Consider the following 25,728-nt stretch of genomic DNA (forward strand, 5'->3'; position numbering starts at 1 on the left):
GTTTGTCCGTCTGTCTGTTTGTCTGTTTTTTTCTTTCTGTCTTTTTAACTGTTTGTTTGTCTGTCATTCTGTCTGTTTGTTTCTCTCTCTCTCTCTCTCTCTCTCTCTCTCTCTCTCTCTCTCTCTCTCTCTCTCTCTCTCTCTCTCTCTCTCTCTCTCTCTCTCTCTCTCTCTCTCTCTCTCTCTCTCTCTCTCTCTCTCAGCAACGAGCGAGGCGTGGAGTTGCTCTTCTTAGGAACACTTTTAGCCATAATTGGTATATTGCAAGATTGTACATCTTACCTCCTAATTTCTCCTCCTCCTCCTCCTCCTCCTCCTCCTCCTCCTCCTCCTACCTGTCCGCCTCCTTCTCCCCCTCTTCATCGTTCATTTGTAAGCAAGAATTTTCATGTAGCACCATCTCTTTTGTCTCCATGGACTGCAGCACTATCAAAACACTGCCCTCCTTTCAGTGTCTTGGCATCCCCACCCAGATACCCAGACACAGCCACACGAGCCCTGCAGCCAGTCTAGAGGCACAACAGCCTGCCGATGTTTGGTTTGCTCGGGGTGTGATCTGGGCACAGTGCAATAACTTTTTTTTAATTATTTTACCTGTATTTCTTCTTTATAGTTTTTATTACCAACTCTGGCCGGCGGGCTTGAAAATAACCCACCTCCTCCCTCGCCCACGGCTCAGTCCGCCAGAGGAGTATAATTTCAAGCCTGGCAAAGACTTCACCTAGAGGTTCTGTATTTGGTAGGATTATTGTACATATTACCCAAGGCGACGAGAGGCACTTTGCGACAGGCGGAAACGACTGTGTGGAGTGCATGACATGGGTGAGAGGCGACGCTCTGTGTGGTCATGACGGACAAGGTAACCTGGGCATCTCGTCTGATACTGAGTCCTGCAGCCAAGCATGAGATTTCGGGCTGAACTGAATTTTCTTATAAATTAGTGCGTCTGCTCAGCTTCCTGCAGCTGGTCCGGCAACACCTGGCGCCCACCCACCCCTCGCCCCGCACACCGGCCCTTCACCCCTGACCTGGGGCTATGCAGGGCGCCGGCAGGCCCCGCCACTCACTCCTTTCAACTTTTCGAAGGTGAAGGGTGTCAGTTTTCAACATATTTTTAACTCTAATTAAGCATTACAATAACATTGTCTTTTTTGTTTGGCTTATATATCTGAGCTGCTTTGGTGAAGAGTAAAATAAGATGACGTGGTTATGGCATCACTGCAAAGCGTCGTTGACAATAATCATTAGTTTCATTACATAGAGCCACTAATAACTATGAGGGACTTTATAAACAGCCAAATTTTACAGGGCAGCACACTCTTTTCGTTCACACTAACTGACAATAGACTTGACTTACGTCCCGAAGCCACTGTATGCAGTCTGTCGGTCGTGCCGAGATGAAATTAATGACACATACACATGGCTGACTCAGCAGTCAACGGCGCGGCTCCCTGGCATGGGTCCGGGCGGCGCCAGGCCCGCCCACCGCGGGTCGGGTCACCTCGCGGCCGCGTTCCCACCACCACCATCACCACTACCATTACCACCACCTCCTACTCCTGCTGCTCTTCCTTCACACTGTGGCTGTGTCGCGACAATATTCACTAAGTATAATGAGATCTGACAAATATGGCAACAAATTCTGTTGACCTTAGTCATTTCGTAGTGTTAATAACAAATGAAGGCGACAAAGACAGCGATGAGAGTGTCCTGCAGCCAGCGGTGGGTGATGGGGCGTCTAGACGGTCGGTGTGGGTCAGGCACCACAACCCGCCGCATAATCTTAGAGGGACCAATATTGGGATTGATTTTTTCTTTATAAATCTTATTACTGTGTGCCTCTTTGAAGCTGCCAAATTGCCCATGAATGTGTGTGTGTGTGTGTGTGTGTGTGTGTGTGTGTGTGTGTTTGCGCACGTTTTTCTTCTTTGTGGCTATAAAAAGAACACACACACACACACACACACACACACACACACACACACACACACACACACACACACACACACACACACTCAAAAGGACGCACGCACACACACACACACACACACACACACACACACACACACACACACAGAGAGAGAGAGAGAGAGAGAGAGAGCGCGACGAGTGCATGAATGACAAGACAGAGATGATGTTTATCTCTCTCTCTCTCTCTCTCTCTCTCTCTCTCTCTCTCTCTCTCACACACACACGCAAACATGCAGCCCATCCCGCCGTCTAAGCCAGTCTGCACCCCAGTGTCCTCAGGCAGCGAGCGGGAAGAAGAAAAAAAAGGCCAATAAAAAAGAAAAGCTCACCGGCGCAGCAACAGGCCCTGGAAACCTGCCTGGCCGGACGCCTTGCCTTCCTTACACGGCTGCTCGCTGAATGCTGCGTGGCATATACGGAATAATTGAACCGTCGGATAGGAGGAGAGACTGGCCTCCGCCGTGTCATCTCTGCCACCCTCTTACCTTTCATCTCGGTGTCGCCCTGCTAGTCCGTCAACCCTGTTATCTTCCGGGGATCCCTGTCGCCTCATCCACCCTCATATCACCGCCTGGCTTCTGCTACTTGCTGATTGCCGCTACTTGTTCCCCACTCCCTCTCTCCCTTCCTCCTGTTTGTCCCTTTTCTCTCTCTCTCTCTCTCTCTCTCTCTCTCTCTCTCTCTCTCTCTCTCTCTCTCTCTCTCTCTCTCTCTCTCTCTCTCTCTCTCTCGCTACGACAGATCCCACTTCCATCGCCTTGCTTCTCTACATTCCATCATCCACCGTTGCTGCCACACACACCACCACCACGACCACCACCACTACCACCACCATGTTGCCACTATTCTGTATTCTGCACTCATTCCTAGGCTGTCTGTCTCGCCGTCTCTGACACAAACTAAGTCATGGTCCACCCGTCTCCCTCTCCTCTCGCCTAGCCACCAGCCTGCTAGCCTGCTCTCCTCCCGCCCGCCGGCTTGCTGCAAATGCTAACTTGTCTCCATCTCTTCTTGGTACGTTTTCATTCTTGGCGTGTATAACAGGCCAGCGGCGTTGATTGGTGTGTGTGTGTGTGTGTGTGTGTGTGTGTGTGTGTGTGTGTGTGTGTGTGTGTGTGTGTGTGTGTGTGTGAGAGAGAGAGAGAGAGAGAGAGAGAGAGAGAGAGAGAGAAAGAGACAGATAAACAAAAATTGAGACAGGCTAACAGACGAAAAAAAAAAAGACAGAAACAACTGTGTGAATTCAACCCACCATTACATTAAAGGAACATAGAAGCTTAATGTAAAGTAATGAGAACCATCACCTCTTCTCTTCGCCTCTCTCCTTTCGCTCCTTTCATTCCACTCCTTTTCTTCCTGGTTTGCTTCCCTCTTATTCCGCAGCATCCTCCTCTCATCACTCCTCCCCGTGCATTCTCCACACTTCTCGCTCGCTTAGTGCATATATAGCCCCCGTGTTCCGTTCATGTCACCTCCGCCCTCAACTTTTGCTTTCCGCTGGCTGGAACTGCCTGCGTGCATGTCTGTCTGTGTGTGTGTCTGTGTGTGTGTGTGTGTGTGTGTGTGTGTGTGTGTGTGTGTGTGTGTGTGTGTGTGTGTGTGTGTGTGTGTGTGTGTGTGTGTGTGTGTGTGTGTGTGTGTGTGTGTGTGTGTGTGTGTGTATTTACCCAGTTGTATTCACCCAGTTGTAATTTTACAGGGCCTGGGTATCATACTCGTGTGGCCCCGTCTCCATATCTACACACATCCAACTTTCCTTTAAAACTATGCACACTCCTCGCTGACACCACCTCCTCACTCAAACTATTCCACACCTCCACACATCTCTGTGGGAAACTATATTTCTTCACATCCTTCAAGCATATTCCCTTGGCTATCTTTTTACTATGCGATCTCGTAGTTCTATTTAAATTTTCCTCTCTCAACATCATTTGCTCATTATCCACTTCATCCAAACCGTTCAACAGTTTATAAACCTGTATTAAATCTCCTCTTTCTCTTCTTTGTTCCAAGGTAAGCAAATTCATTTCTTTTAATCTCTCCTCATAGGTCATTTCTGCCAATTCCGGAACCATTTTTGTTGCCATTCTCTGCAATCTCTCCAACTTCCTTATATGCTTCTTTTTATAAGGGGACCAAACCACTCCAGCATATTCCAATCTTGGTCTAATTACTGTACTAATTAATTTCTTCATCATATCTTTATCCATATAATGAAAGGCTAATCCAATATTTCTAATCAAATTATGTTTCTCCAAACATCTTGTCAATATGAGCCTCAAACTGCCCATGGTCTTGTATTATCACTCCCAAATCCTTTTCCTTTTCCACCTTTTTCAACACTACTCCTTCACCCATCTTATATGACCCTCTTGGCCGTCTTCCACTCTTCCCCATCTCCATCACATGACTTTTGCTCAGATTAAATTCCATCTCCCACCTCTTGCTCCACTCCCAAATCCTATCCAGATCTGCCTGTAAAATTTCACAATCTTCTTCACTCTTCACACACCTACACAACTTCGCATCATCCGCAAACAAATTAATATAACTGTTTACTCCTCTGGCATATCATTAATATAGACAAGGAAAAGTATTGGTGCCAGCACTGAACCTTGTGGGACTCCACTCTCCACCACCAACCAGTCCGACTTTGCATCCCTTATTACCGTTCTCATCTCCCTCCATCTCAAGTAGTTTTCCATCCACTTTAACACTTTTCCCTTCAGTCCTCCATAAATCTCTAATTTCCAAAGCAGTCTCATGTGAGGTACCTTGTCAAAAGCTTTTTTTAAATCCAAATATGTGTGTGTCTGTGTGTGTGTGTGTGTGTGTGTGTGTGTGTCTATGGAGTGAAAGACATGTTTGTGTATGCATGTGTGTGTGTGTGTGTGTGTGTGTGTGTGTGTGTGTGTGTGTGTCGGGGATAAAAGCTACGATGTGCACTTAATTCCCACTGCAGACGCTGAGGCAGTGACCGTTTGTGGGCGCGTAACATTTTTTCCTTTCTTTTTTTTTCTCTCTCTCTCTCTTCGCTTCATCTTCCTCGCTACTTGTACACTCTCCTACGCTGACTGGAGGGAGGATGAGGAGGCCTGACAACTGATGATCGCCTTGGAAGTACGACACAGGTACGGGAATGATTCAAACGTATAGGTGGAAGGTGAAGGGGCGTTCCCAAGTGTCCGAGGATATCTATACGACAAAGGAGTTATAAGGAGTGACCATAATGCAAACACGTAGCAAAAATAAACCACGAATAGCGTCAGAGGTGAGAGAGAGAGAGAGGGACCTCCACACTCAGTTGCCTTTTGGAGGAGATCCCTGCATTGTCGATGTCTTCGGGTGGCGCCTCTCCAGAAAATAAGGAATTCCCTGTTTCCAAATTATACCTCAGCACCATCGATCGATCGTCCGCTGAGAGGAGATGGACTGGCCGGCTTATTAAGGTTCCTTCTTTGCTTGGGAGGAAACGACCGCGCCCCGATGTGTCATGCGCCTAAATATGGCAGGTCTTACCGCACTGTGGTATTTCTCATGTCTTGATAAATGTCTTTTGTTAGTCTTCCTACTCGGTGATCATGGCCGGAAACTGCGGGGCTATTCTTTTTTTTTTTTTTTCCTACTCTCTTCTACTCGATTTTCTTCTCTTCCATTTGAGCCATCCATTCATCTTCTCATCCCCCAGAACCAGTTTCCAGTCCAACCTGGCCGACGGTATAGGTAGCGATAGAAGCATATGAGGCCGTCCAAACGTAGTTATTATTCGATTCTCCACGGACTTTGAAGGGAACACCTCATTGATTAGCTTGTAGTAAAATACATTTGCTTCCATATCACAAGTTAAGCGATGTGCTGAGAGGTGAGATGTGTGCATCTGAACACATAACAAAGAGATGAGATTATTTTTTGTTTTGTTTTCACCTGTGTTCTGGTTTCTTCATAGATGTGTCAATAAGAAGTTACAAGCGCACACACACACACACACACACACACACACACAGAGAGAGAGAGAGAGAGAGAGAGAGAGAGAGAGAGAGAGAGAGAGAGAGAGAGAGAGAGAGAGAGAGAGTTTTCCTTCATGGCAGTGATACCAAATTAAAACCTTCTATGACACCCCTTGTCTGGTAACATGGCAATCAAGAGCTTTCAGTGTGTGTGTGTGTGTGTGTGTGTGTGTGTGTGTGTGTGTGTGTGTGTGTGTGTGTCTTTGTGGAGGAAGGTTGGTATCAGCGGTGAGTGAGTGAGATAGTATATAATATAGGGGATGATATCTTGGCAACTGATAATCATTATCTGACATCATACTTATAGTTCCCTACCACCTACACACACACACACACACACACACACACACACACACACACACACACACACTTCTCTCTCTCTCTCTCTCTCTCTCTCTCTCTCTCTCTCTCTCTCTTTCCTGGAGCACCCACAAGGGAAAGTAAGCGTGATAAGGAATTCACTACTTCAACAACCGTCCTTCCCTTTCTCCTCCCCCCTCCCAGCCCCTCCCCCATAACACCCAGCCTGCAGAGTTCCAAGCCAACACATTCACCAACAACTGCAGGTCTTTACCGCCTCTTCGCTCTGCATGCACCGTCCTGGCTCAACCACACCTCCCTGGCTCATGTTTCTTTAACGTCACCCTTCTTCACTTCTTTCCCTTTCACTTGTCTTCCCTCCCGTCCTGTCGATCTCTCTCTCTCCTTCGTTTTCCCTCTGAGTTATAAGATAAACCAAGTCGTAGTGGCCCTAGGAGGAGCAGCAGTAGGAGGGGTCTGCCGGAAACTTAACCAGGCGTTTTTGAGATGTTGTGGCAAGCTTTTACTTAACTAATAGAGGGGATAAAGATTTCTTAGCCAAAAGGGACAATTATCGTAGCCATCTTCGAGCACGGGATGAGGGAAGGCTCAGGAGCTGAAATATCTGGCGCTCCCACCGGACCTCAACTTCGAGTTATCATTAAATTAACAGACGAGGATAAGGACGGCGAGAGGGTAGGGTGCACGCGTCGACGTATGGTGAGGAGGTGCACGCCGAGCATGAATTAGTAGGCGCCTTGAGCCAGCGACTATAAAAAACAAAAAAAATCTGCTGGACGTCGCGTCAGTCTCTCTCTCTCTCTCTCTCTCTCTCTCTCTCTCTCTCTCTCTCTCTCAAGTAATCACCAAAGTATTGAGTTAGAGCAGAAGATTGTTGTTGTTGTTGTTGTTGTTGTTGTTGTTGTTGTTGTTGTTGTTGTCATCGTCGTTGTTGTTGTTGTTGTTGCTACTGCTGCTGCTGCTATTACTACTGTTGCTTTTACTCTTGCTGCCATGATCATCACTATCATATCAATTTCCTTCCTCTTTTCAGCACCACATAGGCAAAAATGATGTAAGGAGAAAATACAAGAGGAGGGCTGTGATGCAGCGCCAGATCACATGCCAAGTAACTTGGGCGCAACCAACGCTTCATCAGATAATCACCTGACAACCCAGGGCACTCCCACACCTAAACAACATATGGCATTTCGTCTCCGTTTCCTGGCTGTTTGGTTTCATGGCTTGGTGCAATCTCGGCAACTGTCAAGATAAGTACTGGTGCAGCCTCTGCGCGTGTAGACCGGTACTACCTGTAGTAAGTAGCGTGCAGCCTCAGCCAGCAGCACCATCATATTGGAGGTGCCCAGCAACAGGTGAAGGGCTGGCGGACAGATACAGTGAATTCACAGCATCCATGGTTACTTGGCCACTTTTAACTTCACGAGAACTGAAAGGTCTGGTTATAGTCTGGGGTGCTTTCAACCCTTGAACAACATCGTCCGTAAGCTGCATCCTGTCTCTCGTAGAGTGTCACTCAGGGTGTCGGGGAGCACTTATAATTCTTGCAGCAACCCTCGCGGCCACCGGCCTGTTAGCTAGTTTGCTGCTCGGCTCTCGTGCTTGTCCTAGCATGCTTCACACACACACTGGCCCGTGGCAGCACATAGGAAATGGTTATCTTAATCATGTCACCCCTGGCACGTGTTGGACACTCCACCGTCGTCCCGCAGGATATGACCTGATTAATGTCCTATTTGTTATCAAAACTAAACGTCAAATCTGTGTTGATGGAAGAAGTTTTTATGGTGGTGGTCTCTCACGTGGCGTGAGTTACCAGGCGATGACTTTTGTGGCGTTTTTTTCGCCGTCTATGTGTTTAATTCATAGTTAATGTCTGTGTTCAAGAGATGTACTTAGGTAACCGCTGATGGCAAAATTTTAAAAAATAACACAAGCAAGCAAAGTAAATTCATTCAGTACTAAATAAGTTAGCCTCGAACTGGCGCCTGTGTCAGTAGAGCTGTCATCCTGCCACACACCACTCGCCACCAATAGCAACCGCGCTCTTCCTTCTCCCTGCCAATGAAAATCCCCAAGCTCTTATCGGTGGCCAACCAGGGACGGCTTATAATTAGGGGAACGCAGTCCGACGCGCGAGAAGCTTCAGTACAAGTCTAACAGTGGTAGTGTAAGGATATGTGCGGTCTTGACGCGAAAATGAATCTGTTGTATCTGGCTGTTCCTGCGTGATCTCTCCGTCGTCATGATGGATAACTCGCCGGTTGAAGTGTGGCGGAGGCTTATGCTGTGCATTATGACGGTCATTGTGATGGGCCAAATGTTCACAGACATAATGGTTGCTAAGGGAGAATTTGTGCATAAAAACTTCACGGAGAGTGTTGGTGATAGTGGCCCATCGCTTGGTCTGCGGGGAGAGGATACCACACATGAGACTGAAGGTGAGAACCATACATGTATTGGTATCAAGTATTTATGTGTGGTGAAGGGCTTAAGACTTGGCCGTGTGTAAGTCGTTGTTTGAAGAGTTAAATTCTTATATTCTTACTACTACTACTACTACTACTACTACTACTACTACTACTACCACAATAGTATTACTCTTGATTAATCGTTTATGAATGATAATCCATCCTTGAGAGTGGTTTTATTAGCTATACACTAGTGCAGTGACTGTGTCAGTGGGGGCGAGGAGTGCCAAGGTGTTTATCCTGACACTGCCAACTCACGGCAACATAGCTACTCATCTAAAAATCTGTTATATATCTGGAAATGTCACAGTGTTGATTTGTGTACGTGTGGCCTTGTGAAGCATTATAGACATCCAACAATGACAGTACAGCTTTTAGTGGAGGATTTGCACGTTACTGACACAAAATTCATTCTAAGAGACTTTACACTCAATTGTTGATAATTATTTTGCTCGGAATTTTTGGTTAGGAAGCGTTGCCTCAAACCTTAAAGGCAACGACAGTTTGTGCCAAAAAACTGGTACTCTCAGGTTGCTGCATGGAGAAACGAGTCCTGGTAAGGAGAAAATAATTCCGGCATGGCCATCTCGGCGCCAGGAACCTGCTGCTGCTCCCGCTCAAGGCTGATAGTTGAATGCCTCAGCTTTACGTTGTATTCCTCGCACTGTCTTGCGATGATCCAGGACTGGGTAACCCGCTGCCTTAATTGTACTTTTCAGGACTGAGGTTCCCTACTGCATGTCGGCATGCATGTCATTGATTCCACGTGTGTCATATTTACGTGCTGTCAAGGTGACATGTCTGTAGACTAATGACGGTACAGGTTTTGTCACAGTCTTGTAGACAGATGTTTCTGTTTTAGACCCTATAACTTTATTGTATCTTGCCATCGGATTTTACGTTTTCCGTGATATAGTGAGCTGAGGTGTTTTGCCTTCACCTTGTGTTTGCATCTCTGGGAGACACGTGGCCAGAGGCAAACGTCACCTTGAACCCTGTGAACCAACGTGCCTGCCCCGTTGCTCGCTGAGGACCAGTGGCTCTCACCTCATCCTTTCTCTCTCTGGCGAGACACTCGTCCTCATAATCACGTGTCAGATCACTCTCATTTACTCTTTCACTCACCCTGCCCGTCGGCCAGCCAGCCGCCAGACGGACCGGCCGACTCACCTCGCCGCCCACCTCGACCCAGGGAGTGTCGCTGCCTGTTAGACCGGCTCGTCCTGTCGCTGCTGCTGCCTCTGCTTGTTGTTGCTGTCTCGACTCAGTGCAAGTAGCGTCGACGTCCTACTTAGGCGAGATTGCTGGTCTTATCATATTGTTAGAAAAATAAATCTATGTATTCATATATATGTTTTATGTAATAGGTAATGTACTTATTTTGTTGATCCAGTGTATATAACCGATAGATGTTTATTGATTGAAGTGAGTCCAAATCACAATGGTTGACATGCATGAGTGGAGAGAGAGATCGCACGGCGTCGCTCATATGACACCCACGCCTGCGGATTCTAAGAGCAAGTCTTTCAATTTGCCCAGAATTTCACGTCCAGATTCCTCGCCCCTTCGCCCGCTGTAGGTGTTCCGCCAACATCCTCCCGGTTTCTTAGTACCACCGAGGCGCTCTGCCAGCACGTTGTTTCACGCCGGGTTCCTCTTCTCGGCCTTAAGCATGCTGCTTCTTCGGTGAACCCAAGCTCGTGTCCGTGGGTATCATGACGCCAGTAGGAGCCACTGGTTGCAGTAAATATTTTGGTATTTCTCTGGGTGCCGCTCGTGCACTGCCTTCTCAGTCACGTCCCCTTCTCCTTTTCACAGTGTTCGTCCGTACCCCCGCGTCGGTAAATTGTTTCTCCGCTCCCTCCCCTTTCTCCCACATCTCTTGTCGTAACTCCACTCCACCCACTCTACTGCACTCTATTCTTCTCACTGAGCCACCTATTGTGTGTGCATTTCCTCAGGCTTTTCAAGCTGATGTGGAGAGAGAGAGAGAGTTTAAGTATACTACAGTATGTTTCAACTGATGGTAAAGATAAACTATGCTACATTTCGATGCAGTAAAAGTGATCATGAACTGTTACGATAGAGCAAATACTATCCTTGAGTGAGTATTTGTCTTGTGTGTAAGGGAAGGCGACGACTCGTGAGGGACAGACTGCTGCACACCTCATACTCTTTACGCGAGCTACTTCGCTCTCGCATTAATCCAGCCCCGCACACCGCACGCACACCCAACATCTGCTGGCGCCTAGATGGCAGGTCTGGTCTTTCCCCCGGCTTTCCAGGCGCCACGATCCACTCCCGCCCCGCTCTGCAACACACGGAAAGCTGGGCTGGGCGGTCTGACCTTTTGATGTCGTGATTAGGGTTCAGCTTTTACCCGCACACACTCTCTCTCTCTCTCTCTCTCTCTCTCTCTCTCTCTCTCTCTCTCTCTCTCTCTCTCGATCTATTGGTGAGAGCACTACTACTACTACTACTACTACTACTACTACTACTACTACTACTACTACTACTACTACTACTACTACTACTACTACTACTACTATTACTACTACTACTACTACTACTACTACTACTACTACTACTACTATTACTACTACTACTACTACATCACCACCACCATCGCCACCCCCCCCCAGTCAAAGCTTTACGACTATTGAAACCACCACCGCCATTAGTATGATTGTACCACTGTCGCTCAGGTCTGTCCGGTCCGCTGGTTTGAACAGTCCGCGAATTCTTCATTATATAGCACATGCGTCGCCAGCCAGGTATAGGGTGGGGCCTGCCAGGTGAGCCGCTGGGAGGCGGTTAAGGTGATCGGGCAGCAGGAAAAGGGAATGAGTGGGTTCTGGTCCTGGATAGCGGGCAGGTTGGGAGTGGCTATCTGGTCCCGAGGGTGAGAGGAAGGTAGGGTAGGTGAGTGAGTGGGTAAGAGGTCGGACAGGAGGAAGAGTGAGCCTGGGGTGGGGTTGTTGGGTTTGGGAGCAGCTTGTCGATGTCCTGGGTAGATGAAACCTGTTGAGGATGAAGGGAATGGGTTTTACTGTCCATTCTTCGCTCTCATGTTGTTGTAAGGTAGTGAGGGACGCAGCAAGGGTGGGTGTGGGAGGTAATGGCCAGCACGGGTAAGGGTGGATTACGTAGGAGGAGTTGCAGCGGTGGTGGCAGCGGCGTGCGGATGATGGTGCAGTTTTCTATTGCTGCACTGACTGGTAGCAGCATCTCCATACATCATACAGTTCCTGCTTCTGCTACTACTGCTGCTGGTATTATTACAACAACAGCTACCACTACTACTACTACTACTACTACCACTATAGTCTGTCTACTCTAAAGTGGCTCCTGAATTTAAAACATATTTTAGCTTATTGATAACGTAATTGATTTTTTTGTGAATAATACTTGTTTTCTGTTGATCAACGCACTTATTATAAGGACAGCTCACGGTTTCCGCAAGATCTGACAACCATGCATTCCCTGGGACACCATTCAAACTGGGACCCAGGAGCCACTTTAGAGTAGACAGACTATACTACTTCTACTTCTGCTTCTACTTTTACTTTTACTTTTACTTTTACTTTTTCTACTTCTACTTCTACTACTACTACCACCACCACCACCACCACCACTACTACTACTTGTACTTTACTACTACTACTACTCTTACTGCTATTGCTGCTGCTACTACTACTACTACTACTACTACTACTACTACTACTACTACTACTACTACTACTACTACTACTACTACTACTCTCTACTGCTGCTGCTATTGCTACTACTGCTGCTGCTGTTGCTGCTTCTAGGAATCTAGATAAATAAACAGATACACAAGTACTAATACAGTTATAGTATTTAGGAGTTTGTTAACAACAACACTTAGAAGCCCACCAATGGTAGCTGGAATGATTGTTAATAGCAACACACCTAGTAATCCATCAGTTGTAGTACTTGGATGTGTTATTGAAGTAATGGTAATTGTTGTGGTAATAATAGGAGTAGTAAGTTTTGTTTATTGGCATTAGTAACGATAACAGCAGTTTGTCCCTTGCTCTTTAGAATATAGAAATAGAATTCTCATTGTATAGTAAGAGATTACATAAAACTTAGCTAGAAAAAAAATGTAAATGTGGTTTTAGACAAATACAGAGGGAGGACGTGGCGAGGCTGTAAATGCGAAGACATGTAGGTATATTCTGCTATCCCCTTCTACTATTTTCAGTTTTTTACCCCCATTCTTAAGTTTCGTGATCTTATGACAATCTTTTTACACAACCTAACAATTGGTGGTTTCTTAGCTGATCCAAGAAGTTGAGATTGAGAGGGGATATTAAACAGTAAAATTGATAGAATGTAGTTTACTTGACTGACCACAACTATACCCTTTGAGGGAGAGAGTGAGCAAGGAGAGAGCGAGGCGGTAAGTGTACAGTACTAAGCTTACTCCTCGTTTTCGACTTCATCTAACATCACAATTCTCTTTTGTGGCGAGATTTTAGACTGACACTAGCACTTGATTGGGTCTAAAGCATTTGTCACGGTAACGATTTGTTTGTTTGTTGTTACTGTTGGTATTATGTTGTTATTTATAGTCACACATAATACAGTGATACCATTGTCATGTCAGGAGGCTGCGAGGCTTGTTTGTTCGCTGCCTTCTGTCTCGGGCCGTGCTGGTTTACCAGGCGCATGTCAAGTTTGGATCTTATTTATTTATTTTTTTTTTTTGACGACTGGGTGAAATATTATGGGAAAGTTCCGTCTGCGCTTGGAGATTTTTATGTGTTTGCGTTGGTGCAGTAATGGTGGAGAGCAGGGGTGCCGTGTCGAGTGCCAGTGGGCGAGGCATTTCCCATAAGTGATGGCGGGGGGATGGGTGGCACTGTGTGTTGTGGGGTGGGGATGACGTCGACCAGCTACTCGTCTTTGTCTGCCACGCTGCTACCGGTGTGTGTGTGTGTGTGTGTGTGTGTGTGTGTGTGTGTGTGTGTGTGTGTGTGTGTGTGTGTGTGTGTGTGTGTGTGTGTGTGTGTTGGCGTGCTTCACTTTTTTTTCATTATTCTTTTATTCAGGATCATGGTACAATAGGGAAATATCAGTTCACCCCAAACAATGCAAAGCCCCGCCACGGCATTCAGGCAGTGTTGGCGGCAGTACTGGGCACCTTAGGAACTCTATAATACTGGTGTACGCGTAGATCATACCGCTATTGTGCTCTGAATTGTTGTTCCGCGTGATTTGACGCTCATCCTTTTGGCTTACAAACAGTGTAAGTGGATATGCCAAAGGCGCCGCCTCTGATGGGGGAGGAAGGGGTGGGAGTGGCGTGAGTGAGGCAGCAGGTGTGGACCTCCGGTGAGGGGGGTCGGTGGCGCCGCACCCCTCCCTGCCGGCACCGTGGCGCCAGGCGTCACGCCTCACCCACCCCGTCTAACCAACATATGTCACCCGCCTCTCAATTTTCCTCCAAGGCTGGGAAAAAACTTTTTCCTTCCACCTTACTTGATATTAGAATTTACTTTCCGCTTGTTGGTGTGAGAGTTGGCAGCGGACGGAGGGTCTGTAACTCACACTGGTTTTTACCGAACCATATAAATTATATCAAGTTTAGGACGCTGTATTTAGCTTCCGTCCTTCTGACGCTTGGTATCGTCCATCATACTGCGTGGTTTTGTTGCCAAGTGAACCTTCGGTAGACCTTTCCGAGGCTGACGGGGACGTGAAAGTCTCCTTACCAGTAGTTATTTTGGACGAGTGTTTCCGGGTGTCTCACGCCTTGCTCAGCTCCGGGAGTGGGGCAGCGGGGCAGTCCCTGATCATATCACGTGACACACAGAAGGTATCGTGCCCGCAGGCTGAACGATTCGACATGTGTAGAAAGGAAGAGAATGAAAGGATAACGGGTGATGCTGTAGATTAGCAAGAAGAACCGCCTCATGTCAGACACACCTGGCCGCCACCAGCGGTTGCGTATTACCTTTAGGAACACACACACACACACACACACACACACACACACACACACACACACACACACACACACACATACTGTTTTGTTTCACATATGCATGTAATGAAATGTTCAGGAACCTGACTTTATTATGTCAAGCGACTCAAGAAGCATCACTTAGTATTGAAATGTAACTAAGAGTCAAAATTTGCCAATCCGAGAGGTGATGTACGGGAGAAGAATGTCACTACAAATGGAGAAACAGACATACGGAAATGAGAGAGAGAGAGAGAGAGAGAGAGAGAGAGAGAGAGCCGTCGCCTGTGTGCAGTGGAGGCTTGCTGCAATTTCATTGTTTCCCATTAGTCTGCCTGTCCTTTCTTTGCCTTCCTTCCGTCTAGTCTTTCCTTCATTAGTTCCTCACCTCGACACCACCTTTCCTTCTCTTCCCTTCTTTTATTTTCTCTTCCCCAGGCACGTCTACGTGGAGTCTTCGTGCTGCATCTATCTGGGTCACGTTGTCTATTTACGGAGCAAGAAAGAGGTGGAAGTACCCATGTCCGGGTTTTTTGGTTCTTACGTATGTTTTCACTGCCTTGAAAAGTGTCGTATAGATAATGTTGTTTTGACGCGCACCGGCCGCCCTTAATTAAACTCTTCCCCTCACAGCGCCGCCTTTGTTCTGGAAAGTGTGGATCATTGTGCCCTTCTTTTCCTTCGCCTCGACTCCTGATCTCTTCCCACCTTTTAATTAATTTGCTTCCACAGTGTTCCTTCCATCCTCTGTAGCACTGAAGGTTTCGTAACGCTAACATTGGAAAGACTTTTCATGATAACTGTTTTCTTTGAGTGTAATTGCTCTGATGCATTATTAATGGAATTAGAGAGAGAGAGAGAGAGAGAGAGAGAGAGAGAGAGAGAGAGAGAGAGAGAGAGAGAGAGAGAGAGCACTTTTCACAGTCATCACAACCTGTTACGTACTTATCTCAGAATTCCTTTTTCACAGCCATAATACTGGGCGAGTTAAGCTGTCATATGAAGGCTTGACAGCGCAGAGGAGACCCATGTGTCTGCTGTAAAGGGCTGTTGGTTATTGCTTCGTCGCCGTAGCACATGTTCGTTTTAAAAGTGTGTTTACTGGCCTCCGCATTCAATGAGAAATTACTGAATTTTATACACACTTACTTTCTTTGCTTCTTAACACTTGTGTATAGGTACGAGTGGCCAGATGTCTTACGGGAAGATGACAAAACCAGTGCTTTTGAGTTTTGTCGGACTATGGTATTTTCTTTTTCAGTGTGATTTTCATTAGTGTTGTGGAAATCATGTGGATTTTACCTTGCCTCTGTGGTGGTGGAGTGTTTAGTGTCAGGCTGTGAGTATTGGTGCACAGGCTGGAGGCTTGGCTGTGATAGATGACGGCCAACTTTCAACTCCCAACTGTGGCTCAGGTGATGAACGGCCACCTAGGGAAATCTGGGGAAGGTCAAAAGAGGTAACTGATACTACAGCTGACCATTCCTTGGGCAAAGCTTTGTACGTACTTGTCGCATGTTTAGGGTCCTGGCGTTAATGTGTGTGTGTGTGTGTGTGTGTGTGTGTGTGTGTGTGTCCCTCAGCTCCGCTAATGAGGCAGGGAAAGAAAAAGAAACTGTTCATGTCGCATTAGTGGCGCGAAATGCGCATTCTCCGCGTCTGCTACTCCGTGATTGGCTGGGCTGGCGATTGTCGGGTGAGTGTCTTCCTCTCCGGTCTGAAGCCAAAGGGATATCTGTGCACTGACATTACTGTCAACATCGTTTGGTGGGGTCCGCTGCTTAATATGTTTAATCCATGGACTGCCATGTAGAAAGCTGTTGACTTCTTGCAGTTTCTTTTATGACCTTGTGTAATTATGTTTATTCCTGGTGTTGTCATTCGAAAGAAGGAAAAAAAAAACGAAACACATATTATGAACCTCTCTCAAACAAAGCGACGCCATATAAAAACTGATGCCGTATGCAGTTTACAGGTAACATGGTCATCTTGTAGTTGCTAAAGTATTATACGATATACATCTTTGGTAATACCTTTTTCTTAGAACCGCACTAGGAAACATGTTTGTGTTAGCAATATTAATTCCCCCTGACAGACCGCAGGGGTGGCCAGCGGGAGGCGTGATGTGTGTGCCGAGCAGGGGCGGGGGCATCCTGTGGCCCTCAGCATGAACTGACTGCTTTTTAATCTTGCCTCTCTTTACTTCATCATTTTATTTATTTATTTATTTACTTTTTATCGTTGTCGTTGTCCTTGAAAATTAACTGATAGTTGTGGCGCACCGAGGCAATGTAGAGAATGGTGTACTATGGCCCTCCCTCCCATCCTCCTGGGCACCCCGCCGCTCATCGCCATCTGGCCGGGATGCGACGGGAGGCAGGCTTGGAATGGCGAAGCTTGTCTGCGTTATAAAGTTACTTCTTACGGGACGCTTCAAGAATGCAAGAGCCAATGCTATTCTTGAAAAATGTAGCAGCTGGCCATGCACTGCTTCTTACATCATATCAGTAGACATGTTAGTTTGGTTATAGACTGTTTTATTTTCTTACGTGTGGAGATTCCTGACCTTGAAAAGACCACAATGAGGGAGGAGACGAACACTGAGTCTTGCACCAACAGGAATAAGTGGGTCCAGTGGCCACTTTATTTACTTGGGATAATATTTTATTTTGTAAATTAAGATCGAGTCCTTTAGTGTGTGTGTGTGTGTGTGTGTGTGTGTGTGTGTGTGTGTGTGTGTGTGTGTGTGTGTGTGTGTCACCCAGCCAGTCTTCCCCCATTACGGAGCGAGCTCTGAGCTCATAGACCGATCTTCGGGTAGGACTGAGACCACAACACACTCCACACACCGGGAAAGCGAGGCCACAACCCCTCGAGTTACATCCCGTACCTATTTACTGCTAAGTGAACAGGGGCCACACATTGAGAGGCTTTCCCATTTGCCTCGCCGCACCGGGACTCGAACCCGGCCCTCTCGATTGTGAGTCGAGCGTGTGTGTGTGTGTGTGTGTGTGTGTGTGTGTGTGTGTGTGTGTGTGTGTGTGTATGTGTTAGTAAACGAGGGTTGGTGTGTTACAGGGGCTGAGGTGCGGTGCCAGTGTAACCTCCCGCGGTGCGTCACGCTGGGCTACATGTGCAAGAGTCTGCTGGGCGCCTGCTTTACCAATAACACGCCTGCGCCCACCCACGCCTACACCGGCAACCACAAGCTTCATCATCCCTCGGCGCCCATGCACGGTTGCGTCGAGCTCCTGCCAGAGTAAGTTTAATTTTTGAAGTGATTTGTGTGTGTGTGTGTGTGTGTAATCCACTGTTTGATCTGCTGCAGTCTCTGACGAGACAGCCAGACGTTACCCTACGGAACGAGCTCAGAGCTCATTATTTCCGATCTTCGGATAGGCCTCTGTGTGTGTGTGTGTGTGTGTGTGTGTGTATTGTGTGAACATTCTGAAGGCCCAACCAATCAATTTAGTTGAATTTATAACTGCATAATTGCATAGGATACATACTTTTCGTCTATTGTTACACACACACACACACACACACACACACCACGTGGAGTATGCTTGGTGTCGCAGCAGCTGATTATGATAACATTTATTTTACAATTGTAACTCTAATTTGGTCATTATGGGTACCGCCTAACAAAGTCTGAAGACATCTACATACATTTATCTTTATTTTGCATCTATAAAATGCCCCGCAACTTACGTACAGAAAAGTCTAACTAGCATTTGAATATTCATTGTGAAGTGTGGTTAAATGATAAAATGAATCGGTAAGAGAAGCGCTGTCACTGCTTTTCTTGTCGGTGTTTCAGGAGCTTCGGGATTGTAGTCCCAATCACTGCCGTCGTATCTTTTGTATTTAACATGTTGTAGTGGAAATTCTGAGGGTTTTTCATATGTAAAGCCTTATACTTTCAGTTAAAAATTCTTCTGTCAATAATAAGAATAACTAAAATAAGGCGAAACTTGGTAATCATCTGTGCGATCTTTGGACTACCAAAGAATAAGAATAAGAGTTTTGGATTTTTAAGATTCAGAAACACTAACTTTCTGAACCGTCCTTCAGATTTAGGAAGTAGAATGCGTGGCGGCATTATGATGTGTGTACTATTTATTGACTTGATTGTGTTGACAGGAACAGGCATGCCGAGTGTATAAGAAAAGGGGGAGTGAAGCCGCCCCAGGGAGTCCTCGCCCTGACCCCCACCCCATCCATGCCACCACAGCCAGACCCCGCCCTCACCTGCTGCCGCCACGACATGTGCAACTTCCAAGATATTGACAAGTACATACAGATGGACGGGGATGGCCACACTGGTGAGTCAAGTGCGCTTTGGTACTGTACATGCTATCCTTCATCTCATGTAACTCTTACACGCACACCACTTTTCTATATACGAGTATTACAGCGCTCGTCCTACGTGAACATCCAGGTGTTGAAAATTATTTGCGTGAACGCATTAAGGTTATCTCATCTTATCTAGCCTGCAGACTACCAAAAAAACTATAGTATAAAAATTATTGTTGTCGATGATTATGAGAAAAATGTTTAGTACTTAAATTATATCACACTTACACGTGTTATTCTTCTAATGAGATATGTGTTGCAGAGCATTTGTTTATGTTTGTGAGCGAAAGGAGAGAGGTGAAGGAAGTTGGGTATTGACGGCCGCGAACACGTTTCCACTTGCATCGATCACTTGTCTGTTGCGCCACCTTAACCTTATGACACTCACTGAGTCACTGGGACAGTGATCAGATTCCCCATCCTCCCACCCACCCACCACCCTGTTGTAACTTGTTGAATACACATCGAGATGAATCGGACAGGTGTGAGCCTACTCCTAGTTCTGGCCTAATAACTGGATAACGTGGGTGTCACGTTGGTCGTACCTGGCGGGGTTGATGTATGGAGGTCACTGTGTATTGCTGATCATGGATGCAGTGTGGAATCAATACCTGCATGACATTGACATTCATTGTAGATTGAGGGAATATCTTTTTTTGTGGTTTTGTTGTCGTAATGGAATTTGTTACTATGATTTTCTGTCTTTACTGGCCTTTTATGGTAATCACATTGCATTACTAACATTCACAACATTTGTTTCTAGTTCAAATCTTGGGCTGTGAGACAGAACATAAGGCTTTTTTTTTCCTATTTTTCATAAATATTTAGAATCACATGAAGTTCCCTATACACTATCATGCATTCTGTATCATCTTCTTTAAATGCCAGCTCCACATACAAGACAACCTGTGATTAAATTAAGAATTTTTAAAGGATTAATTGTTCCCCAGTGAAAAACAAATTACATGTCTCTCAAGTGATCCATGAAATTCAGAGTCCTAATTTTCCCTTGCTGTTGCAGATATGAAAATACGAGATTCAGAATTAGAAACATTGTGGTTCCGAGCAGCAACAATAGCAGTGCCCATTGCTGGGGGCTTCATACTGATTGTGCTGGTGCTGTTGGCTACCAAGATGCTTGCCAAGGAGAATAAAAGACAAAGGATGGCACAGGTAACTTCTGAATTGTATATTTCTTTAATGTATATACAGTTATGTACATATGATGCACATTACAATTCATAACCACCTAGATTTGTAGAAAACTTATTAAATCAAGATGTAAGATGCTTCAGAAACTGTTCTGAAGCAGTTTTTGCCATTATTACTAACTGATTTTTTTTATAGTGATATTGTTCTACAATTCAAAACTATTTTATGTAATCTGTGTAAGTGTTGATAAAGTTTCTCCTGTACAAACTTTATTTGTATACAGTAGAAATACAAATAAAGTGAAGAGGCTGGTGCAATGGCTGGGAGGGTATCTCAGTGCATGGTAACTATGGCTCCCACATTAAGTTGTTGGGCCTTATGCTTTGCCTGCTTCTAAGCTTCACTTGTCAGTCTTTTGTTAGGCTTCAGTTTTACAGTGATTGTGTAATTGATTATGGATAACAAGTCTTGGACCTATATGCAAATAGAATTTTGAATTTTGTGATCATGTTAGATAACACTCAAGGGCTTTCTTGTGCTTAGGTTTGGCATGTTAGAGGCTGAAATAATTTATTGAGAATTTAATGTATACTGAATGATGAACTTTATGAGCAGCATAACTTGGCAAGTCACATCAGAGGCAGGTATTCATGTGGGATGACATATCAATTGCTCATCTCAATCTGAAAGAAAAAAAAAAAATCACAAAATGAGAAGCAATTTGAAAGAAAATTACAGCTCTGCACTGGAGGATTGCTGGGGCATCATGTGCCTCCCTTTATCAAGTTAATACACAACAACATATGGGGTAAACATATGGGGTAAATTTCTATATAGATCAGCTGACACATTGTCCAAAAAAAAAAAAAAAAAAAAAAAAAAAAATTCTCTCTCTCTCTCTCTCTCTCTCTCTCTCTCTCTCTCTCTCTCTCTCTCTCTCTATAGCCCACACACCCACAGTATATTTACAAACCACACTTGTTCACCACAGCCTCTTGCATCTATATAAACTTTCCACATGTGTAAACTCAATTCTGTTCCCTAAACCCAAACAAGTGTTGTCTAGTTGAATGATTCTGAAATCCACCTTAATATCTATTATTCCTCCATCCTTAGCATGTAACCTATCTCCTCAACCAGGAAAGCATTCAAAACTACATGAATTCTCCTGCTACTTACCCTTCATGTGCATGTTACATTACTATTTTCATTTATTTTTCTCTAGCTAAATTCTCCTCGGAATTGCCCACTAATAGTATCGTCAGACTCCAGCTTCTTACTTTTTATATTACTTTTACAGTACCCATCCTATTAACAAATTGCTTGCAGTACATCCCAACAATACATAGTTAACATACTTGTACAGTACTACAGGACATATCTTGTCCATGCAGTCTCAAAATGATCTATATCATATTTTCTGTTTTACATGTTAAATATTACATGATGTGTTTCAGGTGCTTATTGCTTGTGTTTTCCAGCAGGTGCTGGGGGAGCATTACTTAAAGGCTGCCTTGTACCCTGGGGGAAGTTCAGCAGCTCTCACTCACTCGTCAATCTGCTGCCACCCACCACTTACTAAAGGTGCCCTCCTGAGTGATATAAGTATAAGAAATACCTCTGAAGAAAAAAATCCCAACTACAGACACCCTGGTGGGCACATCTATAACATTGAGGAGATCAAGCCTTTGAATGTTATCTGTCAAGATGACCAGTGGGACCAAAGACAGGCAGAATCTCCACCCTGTCTTGAACTGTATGCTAGACTTCTCTAAATATACTATATATGTAAATGGTGTTGCTCAGAACTATAGAGAATACTGAAGTGAATGTTTATTCCCATATGCAACTGTTAAGTGCTGATGGTCCAAACGAAACTTGTTTGCACTAGCTACGTGACTCCCTGAACATGGAGGACACACTACCATGGTTTTTTGGAACCTGTGAATAGTGCAGTGCTACTCTTAACAAAATACTCATTTACTATAGTGTTGATGTTTTATAAGTTCATGTGCTTTCAAGTGGAAAGTATGAACATTTTTTATACATATCATCTGAAACCTTTTCCTGAATTATTTACACTAAATAGCATCTTTCCCCTCAAATGTGAGTGAAATAAGTACTTTTGTGATTATTTGCTCAAAAATCAGAACTGTACTGGTGGAGTGAAAATATTTTTTTATTGCATTACTGCAGATATTGAACAGATACAAGTGTGAATTCCAGGACATTTGAACTTATTTGTGTTGAAAAGTTATCACTAGTTAAAAAGTTTACAGGAATTCTGAATTAAAAATATCAATAAATTGTCCCTAAGTTTATAATGAAAGAACTGTGATGACAGTTGTGCAGGCAATGTTACAAACATGCCCATGGTGGGAGCAGTTAACTAGCAATGATCATGAGTTACTTGCACTGATATTAAGGGAATTAAAGCCTGCAGTGTGGGTTGTATAAACTTCCCATGTACAGATGTAGTGCAGTGTTAGCAGTATTATATTGGATCTTAGATGTGCAGGTGAAGCCAGGGAAAAAGTATATTTGCTCACCAAAATATGATACAAGTCTACTTATATCAGGTGATTTAGAAAATGACCAGGCATAACAAGTGCATCACAGAAAACTGAATTTCCTGGACAAAGCTGTGATATGTTTATTTGCTTTTTTTCTTCTCGTGTTGTTCACAAGGTGCTTCAAGTAAGGCGTAGCTTTGCTGCCTGTAAGCCTTCCAGAGCTCAGGACTTTAGCCACCTCAACATTTTTAGCAAAATTAATCAGACTTAGTAGACATGGATGCATCATAAATCAATTATTCTAAATTTATTTGATAGCTCGTTTGGTTTTGTTGATTGACTGTGGCTTGACTTCTTTGGTTTGGCAGAAATCTTTACTATATAATTATGATGACTACATTTTCACATTGATAGTATACAAGATAATTTTGATAAAACAATCTATGTATTGTCCACATATATAGACTGGTAGAAATATTCAGATGTAGATGGTTTGTTAATAAGTTCCTACTTTCTGCATTCCCAATATTATGGTGATTTAGTTACAAAAAAAATTAGTTACTTCCTTTATAGAAGAATGTATGTGTATGCTTTAACTTTCTCCTGTATTTATAAGTTTTTATGTGGTGATGATAATCTGATAAAAAATAATGTGATTTTGGAAATATTTTGAATATTGAGGGGAACAAAACAATGCAATATGGATCAGTTTTTTAGTTAGATCCATTCATAAAATGATGTGTAAACAATTCTTTGTTAGCCATGACATTCATAACAAATAAATGAGGTTCTTGATGTTGAGCAAGCTTATGCAGCATAGCTTTTATGTAACAAGTTATGAAGGTTGAGTGGTGTACTTTTCTACTTTCCCATATGTGATGCTACAATGAGAGCACACTGGTGCTTTAATGTGTCTTTAATGTGCTGGAGGAATTTTTGCAGGCATGAATATGTCTGGTGATATTACTTGCACTTTGTGAATCAAATATTTATTGCAAATATGTTTTTCATTATATCCACTAGAAGATTCTATTCTAAAGGAAATACAGTGGCGCCTTGGGATACGAGCATCTCGCCTTACGAGCAAATCAGGTTATGAGCACAAAATACTAGGAAAAATTTGCCTTGGTAGAAGAGCAACACTGTGGTTAATGCACATCGATCCTGCCACTGCATGATGAAGCACTCTGTGTCCACACACATCTCTCCTCCATCTTGTTCATCTCCTTTCAATTCAGTACCACAATCAATGTGCTTTCTCCTTTTTTGTTTTCACACACCCACACACACATTTTTGCTATTACACTGGTCAATGACACTTGTTCATTAAACTACATACAGACCAGTGTCATTGATTAGCGTAATAGCAAAAATATGTGAAAGGATAATATGCAAATGGATGCAATATCTGGAGGAGAAAGGTATGGTGACATATAGAGAGTATGGATTCAGAAGAGGAAGGTCACGGGTCACAAATTTAATAAGCTTCTACTCGAGTGGTTGACATGGTGCAAGAAAGGGATGGCTGGGTGGACTGCATATACCTAGATCTAAAGGAGAAGGCATTCAACAAGGTCTTGCACAAAAGGTTACTGTGGAAACTTGAACAAAATAGAGGACTAGAGGGAGAACTTCTGAAATGAATGGCTGACTTTCTAAAAGAGAACAATTATAAGAGATAAAAAAAAAAAAAAAATGGCCAGGAAAGTTTTAGGTGGAGTTTTAGTACCAATAATGTTTGCGTTATATGTGAACAATATTCCAGAAAATATAGACCGTTACATCAGTCTGTTTGTAGATGATGCTAAATTGATGAAGAGGGTGGATAGAAAAGAAGATTGTGAGGCACTACAACAAGACTTGGATAAAAAAGTGGAATGGTCACTCACATGGGAAATGGAATTTAAAGAAAAAAAAAAAAAAAATGTAGTGTGTTACAATTTGGAATGAGCAAAAGAAGGACGAAAGGAGTTTACTCAACAGGGAACGAAGAAATTAAGGAGTCTGAAGAAAAGACCCAGGAGTAACCATTGTGGATAACTTGTCACCAGAAAAGCACATAAATAGAATTACAGGAAATGCCTATTTAGACATTGTAGTATTGAGTCTCCACTGTATAAAGTCTATGCTTGTCTGTGGCTGTGTGTCATTCTACTGCAGTCTTTCCCTTACTTCCTATTTACACACTGCAATGGACAAAAGCATGGTATTCATTCTTTCTGCTGTTTGCAATGAAACTAAAGTCTTTGATCCAGTCACCTTTGAAGGAGGTCTTTCTTTTAGGCATTTTTAGACTCCTCAAAGTCTAATCATAAAATGGAAAACCACACTGCACAGTGCTCAACTCACAACTAACCGCGCCATGCTGCCAAACTCACACAGTCGCAATGCTGATTCCTGCACCATTCCAGTCTACTCACTTAACTGTCTAAGTCTGTGGTCGCCGACATTGGCCTCAGTACTCCCAGATATTCTAATTGTATGGAATTATTATTTCTCTAAGGTAATTGATTTGTTTATTAATTTATCAATTTACTGATTAATTAAATTTTTATTCTTAATTTATTCTCTATTTATCCTCCCATGAAAGGAGGACAAATACACGTCCAGCATGAGGTTGTGCCAGATAGAGGATAATGTGCTCAATAGGAAGACTGTCTGGTGTAAAGCTGGATGTCTGGCCACCCTACTATTTCCTTTAGTGTGTCTGCAAGATGATAGACTTAAGCATTTATGTGAATGAGTAACTGAGAAATACTAGTGAGAGATGCAGATGGAGGATTTTGGCTTCTAGTTTAGGCTACCACATGCCACACAACCATTTGAACACAGGCAGCAGAGAGTTATTTCACTTTCATCACTTAACCACAGATGCCAGATGCCCTTTATCATGCAGAGTCATTTTACTCTCATAAGAACGTTTAAATACTGCCTGAGCTACCCTG

At 44.2% G+C, this 25,728-nt stretch overlaps 2 protein-coding genes across 4 annotated transcripts in view; one reads left to right on the forward strand and one right to left on the reverse strand.

The window, feature by feature from the left end:
• The first annotated feature begins 8,436 nt into the window (after positions 1 to 8,436).
• On the forward strand, positions 8,437 to 23,782 carry LOC123516606. 2 transcript variants are annotated; one of them, XM_045276153.1, is made up of 5 exons: positions 8,437 to 8,740; positions 17,841 to 18,021; positions 18,906 to 19,087; positions 20,140 to 20,291; positions 21,755 to 23,782. In XM_045276153.1, the coding sequence occupies exons 1-5, from the start codon at positions 8,545 to 8,547 to the stop codon at positions 22,043 to 22,045; spliced, it is 1,002 nt and encodes a 333-aa protein (XP_045132088.1). In that variant the 5' UTR covers positions 8,437 to 8,544; the 3' UTR covers positions 22,046 to 23,782. The 2 variants fall into 2 exon arrangements, with proteins under 2 accessions (XP_045132088.1, XP_045132087.1); XM_045276152.1 differs by having other exon boundaries at positions 8,438 to 8,740; positions 21,752 to 23,782.
• LOC123516604 (TELO2-interacting protein 2-like) overlaps positions 20,284 to 25,728 on the reverse strand; it is a 71,656-nt gene continuing 66,211 nt past the window's right edge. For both annotated transcript variants that reach the window (XM_045276151.1, XM_045276150.1), the window contains one exon: positions 20,284 to 20,953. The gene's annotated coding sequence lies outside the window, so the exon portion shown is untranslated. The remainder of the gene's footprint in view (positions 20,954 to 25,728) is intronic.

This window comes from Portunus trituberculatus, chromosome 41 (assembly GCF_017591435.1).
Source record: "Portunus trituberculatus isolate SZX2019 chromosome 41, ASM1759143v1, whole genome shotgun sequence".
NCBI classification, from domain to species: Eukaryota; Metazoa; Arthropoda; class Malacostraca; order Decapoda; family Portunidae; genus Portunus; species Portunus trituberculatus.

Coding starts and splice junctions, on each gene's coding strand:
- LOC123516606 (XM_045276152.1), top strand. CDS start 8,545: ATGATGGATAACTCGCCGGTTGAAGTGTGGCGGAGGCTTATGCTGTGC. Junction 18,022..18,905: donor TGCGTCGAGCTCCTGCCAGA/GTAAGTTTAATT, acceptor TTGTGTTGACAG/GAACAGGCATGCCGAGTGTA. Junction 20,292..21,751: donor AAAGACAAAGGATGGCACAG/GTAACTTCTGAA, acceptor TGTGTTTTCCAG/CAGGTGCTGGGGGAGCATTA.